The following is a 12,362-nucleotide window of genomic DNA, read 5'->3' on the forward strand; positions in this document are numbered from 1 at the left end:
TCCTGTTAGACTGTGTTCAGCTATCTTCAGCCACCTTAAATTCCCATGGATGAGTTTTCATAAACTTTTTAAAAATAGATTTAGATTTACAGGAAAGTTGCAAAGATAATACAGAATTTAATGGATGAGTTTTTTTATTGATGTGTAATAGATGTATGTATTTTCAGAGTACATGTGATAATTTAATACATGTATATAATGTGTAAATATTAAATCAAGAGTTATTGGGATGTCCTTCACCTTAATATTTATCTTGTCTTTATGCTAGGAACATTATTTGAATTATTCTCTTCTACCTATTTTGAAATGTACAATAGATTAACATTAGCTATAGTTACTCTACTGATCTATCATAGGTCTTATTTCTTCTATATTTGTGTCCACTAATCAAACTTTTCATCCTCACATCCCCACTACCTTTCCTGGCCTCTGGTAACCACCAATCTACCTCCATCTCCATGAGATCCACTTTTTTAGCTCCCACATGTGAGTGAGAACATGTAATATTTGTCTTTTCTCTGCTTGGCTTAGTTCAGTTAACACAATGACCTCCGGTTTCATCCATGTTGCTGAGAATGACAGAATTTCACTCCTTTATGGCTGAACAATATTCCATTGTGCATATATACCACATTTTCTTTACCCATTCATCCACTGATGGGCACTTACGTTGATTCCATATTTTAGCTATTGTGAATAGTGCTGCAATAAACATGAGAGTGCGTATATCTCTTTGATATATTGATTTCCTTTCTTTTGGATACATACCCAGTAGTGGAATTTGCTGGATCATATTGTAGTTCTATTTTTAGTTTTTGGAGGAAACTCCATACAATTTTCCATAGTGGCTGTACTAATTTACATTCCCACCAACTGTGTACAAGAGTTCCTCTTTCTCTGCATCCTTGCCAGCATCTGTTAATTCCTGTCTTCTTGATAGGAAATTTCAAGTGGGATGAGGTGATATCTTGTTGTGGCTTTGATTTGCATTTCTCTGATGATTGGTGATGTTGAGCATTTTTTCTTATAGCTGTTGGCCATTTGTATGTCTTGAGAAATGTCTATTTTGATCTTTTGCTCCCCCCCCCCTTTTTTTTTAAGAGATGAGTTCTCATTATGTTGCCCATGCTGGAATCAAACTGGGCTCAAACAGTCCTCCTGGGACTGGGCATAGTGGCTGAGGCCTGTAATCCCAGCACTTTGAGAGGCTGAGTAGGTGGACCATCTGAGGTCAGGAGTTCAAGGCCAGCCTGGCCAACATAGTGAAACCCTATCTCTACTAAAACTACAAAAAATTAGCCAGGCATGGTGGTGAGCACCTGTAATCCCAGCTACTTGGGAGGCTGAGGCAGGAGAATCACTTGGACCCCGGAGGTGGAAGTTGCAGTGAGCTGAGACTGTGCCACTGCACTCCAACCTGGGTAACAGAGTGAGACTCCATCTCCCCACCCCCTCCCCCCCCCCAAAAAAAAACCCTTCTGCTTCAGCCTCCTGAGTAGCTGGGACTACAGGCAAGCACCAGCACATATGGCTTTGCCCATTTTTAGATAGGATTATTTGTGGGCTTTTTTCGCTATTGAGTTGTTTGAGCTCCTTGTTATATTTATTCTGGTTATTAATCTCTTGTCAGATGGATAGTTTGCAAATATTTTCTTCCATTCTGTGGGTTGTCTCTTCATTTTGTTGATTGTTTCCTTTGCTGTGCAGAGCTTTTTAGTTTGATACAATCTTATTAGTCTATTTTTGCTTTTGTTGCCTGTGCTTTTGAAGTCTTATACAAAAAATTTTTGCCCAGATCAATATCTTGGAACATTTCCCCAGTGTTTTCTTCTGGTAGCTTCATAGTTTCAGGTCTTAGATTTAAGTCTTTATCCATTTTGATGTGATTTTTATATGTGGTGAGAGATAGAGTTGAGTTTCACTCTTCAGTATAGGGCTATCCAGTTCTCCAAGAATCATTTATTGAAGAGACTGTCCTTTCCTTATTGTATGTTCTTGGCACCTTTGTACTTTTGGTATTGACATAAAATGAGTTGGCTGTAAATGCATGGATTTATATGTGTTCCATTGGTCTATGTGTCTATTTTTATGTCAGTACCATACTGATTGGGTTACTATAGCTTTGTAGTAGATTTTGAGGTTGGGTAGTGTGATGCCTTCAGCTTTGTGCTTTTTGCTCAGGATTGCTTTGGCTCTTTGGGGTCTTTTGTGGTTCCATATAGATTTTAGGATTGTTTTTTCTATTTCTATTTCTGTAGAGCAGCAGTCCCTAACCTTTTTGGCACCAGGGACCGCTTTTGTGGAAGACAATTTTTTCATGGATGCGGAGGAATTTTTTTTTTTTTAATGATATGAACCATATTTATTGAAAACATTACTCCCCTCCCCTCCCCTCCCCTCCCCCCTCCCCTCCCCTCCCCCCTCCCCTCCCCCCTCCCCTCCCCTCCCCCCTCCCCTCCCCTCCCCCTCCCCTCCCCTCCCCCTCCCCCTCCCCTCCCCCCCTCCCCCCCTCCCCTCCCCTCCCCCCTCCCCCTCCCCTCCCCCTCCCCTCCCCCCTCCCCTCCCCTCCCCCCTCCCCTCCCCCCTCCCCCCTCCCCCCCCTCCCCTCCCCTCCCCCCTCCCTCCCCTCCCCCCTCCCCTCCCCTCCCCCCTCCCCTCCCCCCCTCCCCCCTCCCCTCCCCCCCCCTCCCCTCCCCCCCTCCCCCCCCTCCCCTCCCCCCTCCCCCCCTCCCCTCCCCTCCCCCCTCCCCCCCTCCCCTCCCCTCCCCCCTCCCCTCCCCTCCCCTCCCCCTCCCCTCCCCCCTCCCCCCTCCCCTCCCCTCCCCTCCCCCTCCCCTCCCTCCCCCCTCCCCTCCCCCTCCCCCCTCCCTCCCCTCCCCCCTCCCCTCCCCCCCTCCCCCCTCCCCTCCCCCCCTCCCCCCCCCTCCCCCCTCCCCTCCCCTCCCCCCTCCCCCCCTCCCCTCCCCTCCCCCCCCTCCCCCCCCCCCCCCCCCCCCCCCCCCCCCTCCCCTCCCCCCTCCCCCCCCCCCCTCCCCTCCCCCCTCCCCCCCTCCCCTCCCCCCTCCCCCCCCTCCCCTCCCCCCCCCCCCCCCCCCCCCCCCCCCCCCCCCCCCCCCCCCCCCCCCCCCCCCCCCCCCCCCCCCCCCCCCCCCCCCCCCTCCCCCCCCCTCCCCCTCCCCCCCCCCTCCCCTCCCCTTCCCTTCCTTTTTCCTTTTCCTTTCTTCCCTCTGTGGCCCAGGCTGGAGTACACTCGGCTTGCTGCAGACTCCCTGCGTCCAGCTCCCGTGATTCTCCTGCCCTGGCCTGCGGGCTGCCTGGGATTGCGGCCGCGCGCCTCCACCCCTCCCTGGTTTTTCTCCTTTGGCTGGAGGCCCGGTTTCGCCATGCGGGCCAGGCTAGTCTCCAGCTCCTGACCTCCGGTGCTCTACCCGCCTCGGCCTCCCGAGGTGCTGGGACTGCAGACGGAGGCTCGCTCATTCGGTGCTCGGTGTTGCCCGGGCTGGAGTGCGGTGGCGTGGTCTTGGCTCGCTGCAGCCTCCGCCTCCCAGCCGCCTGCCTTGGCCTCCCAGGGTGCTGGGATTGCAGCCTCTGCCCGGCCGCCGCCCGGTCTGGGAGGTGGGGAGCGTCTCTGCCTGGCCGCCCATCGTCTGGGTTATGAGGAGCTCCTCTGCCCGGCTGCCCCATCTGGGAGGTGAGGAGCGCCTCTGCCCGGCCGCCACCCCGTCTCGGAGGTGAGGAACGTCTCTGCCTGGCCGCCCATGGTCTGGGTTATGAGGAGCTCCTCTGCCCGGCCGCCCATCGTCTGGGATGTGAGGAGTGCCTCTGCCCGGCCGCCCCATCTGGGAAGTGAGGAGCGCCTCTGCCCGGCCGCCCCGTCTGGGAAGTGAGGGGCGCCTCTGCCCGGCCGCCCCTTCTGGGATGTGAGGGGCGCCTCTGCCCGGCCGCCCCGTCTGGGAAGTGAGGGGCGCCTCTGCCCGGCCGCCCCGTCTGGGATGTGAGGGGCGCCTCTGCCCGGCCGCCCCGTCTGGGAAGTGAGGGGCGCCTCTGCCCGGCCCTCTGGGGGGGGGCCTCTGCCCGCCCCTTCTGGGAAGTGAGGGGCGCCTCTGCCCGGCCGCCCCGTCTGGGAAGTGAGGAGCGCCTCTGCCGGCCGCCCGTCTGGGAAGTGAGGAGCCCCTCTGCCCGCCGCCACCCCGTCTAGGAAGTGAGGAGCGCCTCTGCCCGGCCGCCCCATCTGGGAAGAAGTGAGGAGCGCCTCTGCCCGGCCGCCCATCTGGGAAGTGAGGGGCGCCTCTGCCCGGCCGCCCCTTCTGGGATGTGAGGGGCGCCTCTGCCCGGCCGCCCCGTCTGGGATGTGAGGAGCGCCTCTGCCCAGCCGCCACCCCATCTAGGAAGTGAGGAGCGTCTCTGCCCGGCCGCCCCGTCTGGGAAGAAGTGAGGAGCGCCTCTGCCCGGCCACCCATCGTCTGGGAAGTGAGGAGCGCCTCTGCCCGACCGCCCCGTCTGGGAAGTGAGGAGCGCCTCTGCCCGGCCGCCCCGTCTGGGAAGTGAGGAGCGCCTCTGCCCGGCCGCCCCGTCTGGGAAGTGAGGAGCGCCTCTGCCCGGCCGCCCCGTCTGGGAAGTGAGGAGCGCCTCTGCCCGGCCACCCATTGTCTGGGATGTGAGGAGCGCCTCTGCCCAGCTGCCCCGTCCGGGAAGTGAGGAGCCCCTCTGCCTGGCCGCCACCCCGTCTAGGAAGTGAGGAACGTCTCTGCCCGGCCGCCCCGTCTGGGAGGTCTACCACAGAGGCCAGAAGCAATGTGGGGGCTGGATGTGGTGGCTCACGCCTGTAGTCCCAGTACTCTGGGAGGCTGAGGCGGGTTGATCACTTGAGGCTAGGAGCTCGAGACCAGACTGGCCAACATGGCGAAACATATGAAAAATACAACTGTCAAACCAACCAACGAACCAAGCGACAACAAAACAGGTCTACCCTGGAGTCATACTCTAATTTTTTCTATTTTCTTCCCTTTCTGATCCTTTATCCCACTTTCTTTTTCTTCCTCTTCCTTCTCCTTCTTCTTTGTCAAATAGAGGATTGAGTTATTATCATTGATCCATACAAAGTCCCTCTCTCATTTATTTTCTTTAATTCCCACCCCCATTTCTATTCCCCGTCTTCCCATGTGCAACCTTCCTAATATGTTTGATATGCATCTTTTTGTTCATATGTACTTTTAGAAAATGTTTATTGTTTTGTGTGCAAAAAATAAAATAAAATAAAATAATCCACTAACCCAAAAACAAACAAAAAAACAAACAAAAAAAAGAAAACATTATTTCTCGCCTTTCTCAAATTGAAGACTGCAAAAAATAAAAGCAGTGCTTTATTGAGTTGTCATTAACCTTGAGAACAGTGGCGCTGCCTCTCCACGCTCTGGGGACGGTGGAAACCGTGGCTGGTGCGTGCCACATCTATCCCACCTCACTCTACAAAACAGTCCTGACGTCAAATAAAACTATCGTGGCCGGGCGCGGTGGCTCACGCCTGTAATCCCAGCACTTTGGGAGGCCGAGGCGGGTGGATCACGAGGTCAAGGAAATCGAGACCATCCTGGCTAACACGGTGAAAACCCGTCTCTACTAAAAATACAAACACAAAATTAGCCAGGTGTGGTGGCGGGCGCCTGAGGTCCCAGCTACTCTGGAGGCTGAGGCAGGAGAATGGCGTGAATCCGGGAGGCAGAGCTTGCAATGAGCCTAGATCGCGCCACTGCACTCTAGCCTGGGCGACAGAGCGAGACTCCGTCTCAAACAAAAACAAAAACAAAACGAAACAAAAAAACAAACGCTCGTACATGACATTTACATTACAAAAAGAGAGCTGAATGTAGGGATGGGGGGATGGTTTGGGGATGAAACTGTTCCACCTCAGATCATCAGGCATCAGATTTTGTAAGGTGTGCAGCGCCCTAGAACCCTCGCACGTGCAGTTCACAATAGGGTTCCAGGCTCTGTAAGAATCTGATGCCACCACTAATCTGATAGGAAGTGAGCTCAGGCGGTTATTCTCACTTGGCCACCGCTCACCTCCTGCTGTGCGTCCTGGTTCCTGACGGGTACTGGTCCATAGCCCGGGGATTGGGGATCCTTGCTGTAGAGAATGCCATTTGTATTTTGATAGGGATTGGACTGAATCTGTAAATTGCTTTAGGTAGTGTCGTCTTTTTTTTTTTTTTCTTTGAGATGGAGTCTCGCTCTGTCGCCCAGGCTGGAGGCTGGAGTGCAGTGGCTGGATCTCCGCTCACTGCAAGCTCTGCCTCCCGGGTTCATGCCATTCTCCTGCCTCAGCCTTCCGAGTAGCTGGGACTACAGGCGCCCGCTACCACGCCTGGCTAATTTTTTTGTATTTTTAGGAGAGACGGGGTTTCACTGTGTTAGCCAGGATGGTCTCGATCTCCTGACCTCGTGATCTGCCCGCCTAATTCTTCTAATCCATAAGCGTGGAATATCTTTCCTTTGTGTGTGTGTGTGTCCTCTTTCATCAGTATTGTATAGTTTTCCTTGTATAGATCTTTCATTTCTTTAGTTAAATTGATTCCTACGTAGTTTATATTCTTTGTAGCTGTTGTAAATGAGATTGCTTTTTTGATTTCTTTTTCAGATTGTTTGCTGTTGGTGCATATAAGTGCTACTGATTTTTGTATGTTGATTTGGTATCCTGCAACTTTTACTGAATTCGTTTATTATTTCTAACAGTCTTTTTCGCGCAGTCTTTTGATTTTTCAATACGGATGAGTTTTTATGTCTTACTTTTGTATCCTCTTCTGGGAATTATTACCTGCTCATGTTTGGCAAACTTCTACTCTTCTTCAAGATTCAGTCTTGAGTGCCACTCCTGGGCAGTGCTGTATTATCCAAAGAGTAGGAAAAAATGCATGCTTATGTGCCAGCAAAGCAGAGCCATCAGTGTTTATGAGGCAAGAAACAAAAAAGAAGGCTTGTAGGCTGTGGGAAAAGCCAGAACTTTGTAGTTTTGTTTGGTTTTTGAGACAGGGCTTGCTGTGTCACCCAGGCTGGAGTGCAGTGGCAAGGTAATAGCTTGCTGAAGCCTCCATCTCCTGGGCTCAAGTGATCCCCCCACCTCAGCCTCTGGAGTAGCTGGGAGTATAGGCATACGGCCACCATGCCCAGCTAACATTTTTTTTTTTCTTTTTAAATTTGTAGTAGAGACGAGGTCCGGCTATGTTGCCCAGGTTGGCCTTGAACTCCTATTCTCAAGTGAACCTCCCGCCTCAGCCTCCCAAAGTGCTGGGATTACAGGCATGAGCCACTGTGCCTGGCCTGTAGTTCTTCTTTAATCTTATGTTTTATTAATTTTGAATCATTTAGATGCCCTTGATGAGTGTTCCCTTCCCCTCGGTCGTCAGGAACTCTCTCTTGTTTGCATTTCCTTACACACTTGTTTCCTACCACTTGGCCTGAACCCTTCAAAAAAGTCAATATTACAAAAACTAAAACCAAATAGGTAGGAGGGCTTTTGTAGATTAAAATAAACTAGAGACAGAACCAAATGCAAGTGTGAAACTTGATTGGATCTGAATCAAAACAAGCCCCAAATATAAAATCAGTTTGGGGGAACAAATGGAGAACTTTAAATATGGATGTATATTAGGTAATATTATTGAATAATTAATGTTAATTTTCTTAGCTGTGTTAATAGTATTACGGTTATGTAGGAGGATGTCCTAATCTTAGGAGATGAATGCAGATGTATTCCTCTTGTCTGCACTTTATTTTTTTTCTGAGACGGAGTCTCACTCTGTCGCCCAGGCTGGAGTGAAGTGGCGTGATCTCGGCTCACTGCAACTTCCGCCTCCTGGGTTCAAGCGATTCTCCTGCCTCAGCCTCCCGAGTAGCTGGGACCGCAGGTGCATGCCACCACGCCCGGCTAATTTTTTGTATTTTTAGTAGAGACGGGGTTTCACCGTGTTAGCCAGGATGGTCTCGATCTCCCAAAGTGTTGGGATTACAGGCGTGAGCCACTGCGCCTGGCCTGCACTTTAGTTTCAAAAGATTCAGTGAGAATGAAAGGGCTTGGGCACTTTGAGAGAAAGAGAACACAAGCAAATTTGGCAACATGCTGAGACTTACTGAACCAAGGTAATAGCCATTATTCTTTTAACTTTTTTTTTTTTTTTTTTTTTTTTAATTTGAGACGGAGTTTCGCTCTTGTCGTCCAGGCTGGAGTGCAATGGCGCGATCTTGACTCACTGCAACCCCCGCCTCCCTGGTTCAAGCAATTCTCCACCATGCCCGGCTAATTTTTGTATTTTTAGTAGAAACGGGGTTTCACCATGTTGCCCAGGCTGGTCTTGAAAGCCCGACCTCAAGTGATCCGCCCGCCTCAGCCTCCCAAAGTGCTGGGATTATGGGCGTGAGCCGCCGCGCCCGGCCTCCTAACTTTTTGATAGGTTAAAAACTTACAAAAAACGTGGATAGAGGGGGTCTGTCTTGCCCACTAGACCGATATGGTATGGTTAGGTTAGGTTAGAACCCGACATTGTGCTCTGTACTTCCTAGCCATTCATTCGCTTCAAGTGCTCTGAAATTTAATTTAAAAAAATCATAGTTGGAATCCTTTTGGTCACTTCCTCTTTCTCCCTTCGTTCCTCTCTTTCCCTCGATTCTTCCTTGAGGCGCAAACACCTGAGAGAGGCCTCTGTCCCTCGGCGGTCTCCGTAAGTAAGTGAACCGTTATTGGCTGGAGGGCGCTGACGTCTGATTGTTGCGCGGTCGCATGTTTCCGGGGAGCGCGGATTCGCATCCCAATTTTAGGTGGCAGTCACAACCCATACTATTCGGACAGATGGCACAGAAACCGCTGCGCCTGTGAGTGACCGTGAATGGAAGCCTCTCTCTCTGTGTCTCTTTCGTGTGTGTAGGTGACGACGCGGGCAGGAGTCTTTCCCATGACGGGAAGGGAGAAGGAAAAGGCGGAGAGACACGGGGCTGCTGGGGAGCCTAGGTGATGTCTTTGCCTGGCCGGGGCTGACCTCTTTTCCTGGCCGTTTTCGCTTTTGAGGGGGTTTCTCTTGGCGACGCTCGTTGGGAGAGGCGGAAGCTCCCAGAGTTAGGCCTCCTCCATCTTAGGGGACAGTCCTGGCCTCTGACACATCCTTTCCCCTTCGTTTCTCCTGACCCCATTTATTTATTCTTCAAATAGCCATTGGGCCCACTGATGTGCCCTGGGCAGTGGTGGACAGAGTAGATAGGGACCCTTACCTGGGGCACTTTTTTTTTTTTTTTTTTTTTTTTTTGCGTGGAGGAGGGGTGGTGGTGGTGGTGAAGAGAGGGCTTCATGCAGCAAGTATTTATTGAAGAACTGCAGTGTGCCGGACGCTGTGCTAGGTGTTGCAACAGATGGAGTTCCTGCTTTAATGGAGCGTATAGTCTAGAGGGACAGGTACTAAAGAATCCAGATAATGGGCCGGGCGCGGTGCCTGAGGCAGGAGAATCGCTTGAACCCGGGAAGCGGAGGTTGCAGTGAGCCGAGATCGCGCCACTGCACTCCAGCCTGAGCGACAGAACGAGACTCTCAAAACAGAACAAAACAAACAAACAAAAAACGAAACAAATAATGGCCGGGCGCGGTGGCTCACGCCTGTAATCCTAGCACTTTGGGAGGCTGAGGCGAGCGGATCACTTGAGGTGAGGAGTTCGAGACCAGCCTGGCCAACGTGGTGACACCCCGTCTCTGCTAATACAAAAAAAATTAGCCAGGCGTGGTGGCGCGTGCCTGTAATCCCAGCTACTTTGGAGGCTGAGGCAGGAGAATCGCTTGAACCCGGAGGCGGAGGTTGCACAGTGAGCCAACACTGCACCTCTGCACTCCAGCCTAGGTAACAGGGTGAGACTCCGTCTAAAAAAAAAAAGGAATTCAGATAAATGTAAAGTTACCATAGTGATAGGGCCAGGCGCAGTGGCTCACGCCTATAATCCCAGCGACTCGGGAGGCCAAGACAGGAGGATCACTTGAGTCCAGGAATTCAAGACCAGCCTGGGCAATATAGCAAGGCCCCGTCTCTACAAAAAATACAGAAAAAAAAAAATTAGCCAGGCGTGGTGGTCCCAGCTAATTGGGAGGCTGAAGCAGGAGGACCACCTGAGCCTGGGGAGATCGAGGCTGCAGTGAGCTGTGATCGTGCCACTGCTCTCCAGGCTGGGTGACAGATTGAAACCCTGTCTCAAAAAAAAAAAAAATTGCGATAGTGGTAACTTTTGGGAAGAAAATATTCGTGGTTCTGGGAGAGTGCATAAGAGGGGTATTTGGCTTAATGGTAGGAGTCAAGAAGGCTTCCCGAGAATGTTAGGATTGAGCCTTGGGAAATAAGAGTAATCCATTGCTTAACAGCAGGGTTATGTTCTGAGAAATGAGTTGTTAGGCGATTTCGTCATTGTGCGAACATCTTTGAGTGTCCTTACAGAGACCTAGATGGTATGGCTTCCTGTACACCTAGGCTAAATGGTATAGCCTGTTGCTCCTAGGCTACAAAGCTGTACATCCTGTTACTGTGCTGAATACTGTAAGCAATTGTAACACAACGGTAAGTATTTTTGTATTTAAATATAGAAAGGGTACAGTGAAAATACCTGGCCGGGTGTGGTGGCTTATGCCTGTAATCCCAACACTTTGGGAAGCTGAGGTCGGTGGATCACCTGAGGTCAGAAGTTCAAGACCAGCCTGGCCAACATGGTGAAACCCTGTGTCTACTAAACATATAAAAATTAGCCAGGTGTGGTGGCGGGCACCTATAATCCCAGCTACTGGAGAGGTTGAGGCAGGAGAATGGCTTGAGCCTGGGAGGTGGAGGTTGCAGTGAGCCGAGATGGCACCACTGCACTCCAGCCTGGGCGACAGAGCGAGACTGTCTCAAAAAAAAAAAAGAAAAAGAAAAAAAGAAAATGCTGTATACAGGAAAAAAAAAAGGGCACACCTGTGTAGGACACTTACCATGAATGGAGTTTGCAGAACTGAAAGTTTCTCTGAGTGAGTTAGTAAGAGGTGAGTGAATGTATTACTTTACACTATTGTAGACTTTATGAATACTGTACACTTCACCGATATTAAATTTATTAAAATATTTTCAAAAATCTTAGTTTACTGTAACTTTTACTTTATAAACTTTAAGTTTTTTTAAACTTTTTGACTCTTGTTATAACACAGCTAAGACACAAAACACATTGTACAGCTGTACAAAAATATTTTCTTTATATCCTTGTTCTACAGGCTTTTTTCTATTTTTTTTTTCTTTTTACCCTTTAAACTTTTTTTTTTTGGAGACAGGGTCTCACTGTCGCCCAGGTTGGAGTGCAGTTGTGCAATCACGGCTCACTGCAACCTCAACCTCGTGGGCTCAAGTGATTCTCCCACTTCAGCCTCCTGAGTAGCTGGGACTACAGGCGCAAGCTACCACACCTGGCTAATTTCTGTATTTTTTGTAGAGAGGGGGTTTTGCTATGTTACCCAGGCTGGTCTTGAACTCCTGGGCTCAAGTTACCCTCCTGCCTCAGCCTCCCAAAGTGCTGGGATTACAGACGTGAGCCACTGTGCCTGGCTTTAAACTTGTTTTGTTGCAAACTAAGACACATACACATGAGTCTAGGCCTACACAGGGTCAGGATCATCAGTATCACTGCTGTTCACCTCCATATCTTGTCCCACTGGAAGGGCTTCAGTAGTAATAACATGCATGAAGCTGTCATCTCCTATGATAACAGTGCCCTCTGGAATACTTCCTGAAGGACCTGCCTGAGGCTTTTTTACAGTTAACTTTTTTTTTTAAATACGTAGGAGTATACTCTAAAATAACAGTAAAGAGCATATCATACTAAATATATACATATATTTTTTGAGATGGAGTCTTGCTCTGTTGCCCAGGCTGGAGTGCAGTGCTGTGATCTCGGCTCACTGCAAGCTCTGCCTCGTGGGTTCATGCTATTCTCCCGCCTCAGCCTCCCGAGTAGCTGGGACTACAGGCGCCTGCCACCACGCCCGGCTAATTTTTTGTAATTTTAGTAGAGACGAGGTTTCACTGTGTTAACCAGGATGGTCTCGAGCTCCTGACCTTGGGATCCGCCCGCCTTGGCCTCCCAAAGTGCTGGGATTACACCGCACCCGGCCATAGCATGCTAAATATTATACATAAACCAGTAACATAGTTGTTTATTATCATTATCAAATATTGTATACTGTACATAACTGTATGTGCTACACTTTTTATAACCACCAGCCCAGTAGGTTTATACCAGCATTACCACAAACAAATGAGTAATATATTGCACTATGATGTTACAAATGGCTAGACATCACTAGGCGATAGGAA

General features: G+C 50.4%; 1 protein-coding gene across 3 annotated transcripts in view; it reads left to right on the forward strand.

The window, feature by feature from the left end:
- The first annotated feature begins 8,758 nt into the window (after positions 1-8,758).
- CWF19L1 (CWF19 like cell cycle control factor 1) overlaps positions 8,759-12,362 on the forward strand; it is a 35,355-nt gene continuing 31,751 nt past the window's right edge. Inside the window, exon 1 of one of the 3 annotated variants that reach the window (XM_030808552.1) lies at positions 8,759-8,868. Coding sequence is in view for 1 of the 3 variants with exons in the window: in XM_030808534.1 (XP_030664394.1) it covers positions 8,777-8,868 (92 nt within the window). In the remaining 2 variants the exon portion in view is untranslated. The remainder of the gene's footprint in view (positions 8,869-12,362) is intronic. The other 2 variants (XM_030808545.1, XM_030808534.1) reach the window with 2 other exon arrangements.

This window comes from Nomascus leucogenys, chromosome 3, assembly GCF_006542625.1.
Source record: "Nomascus leucogenys isolate Asia chromosome 3, Asia_NLE_v1, whole genome shotgun sequence".
NCBI classification, from domain to species: Eukaryota; Metazoa; Chordata; class Mammalia; order Primates; family Hylobatidae; genus Nomascus; species Nomascus leucogenys.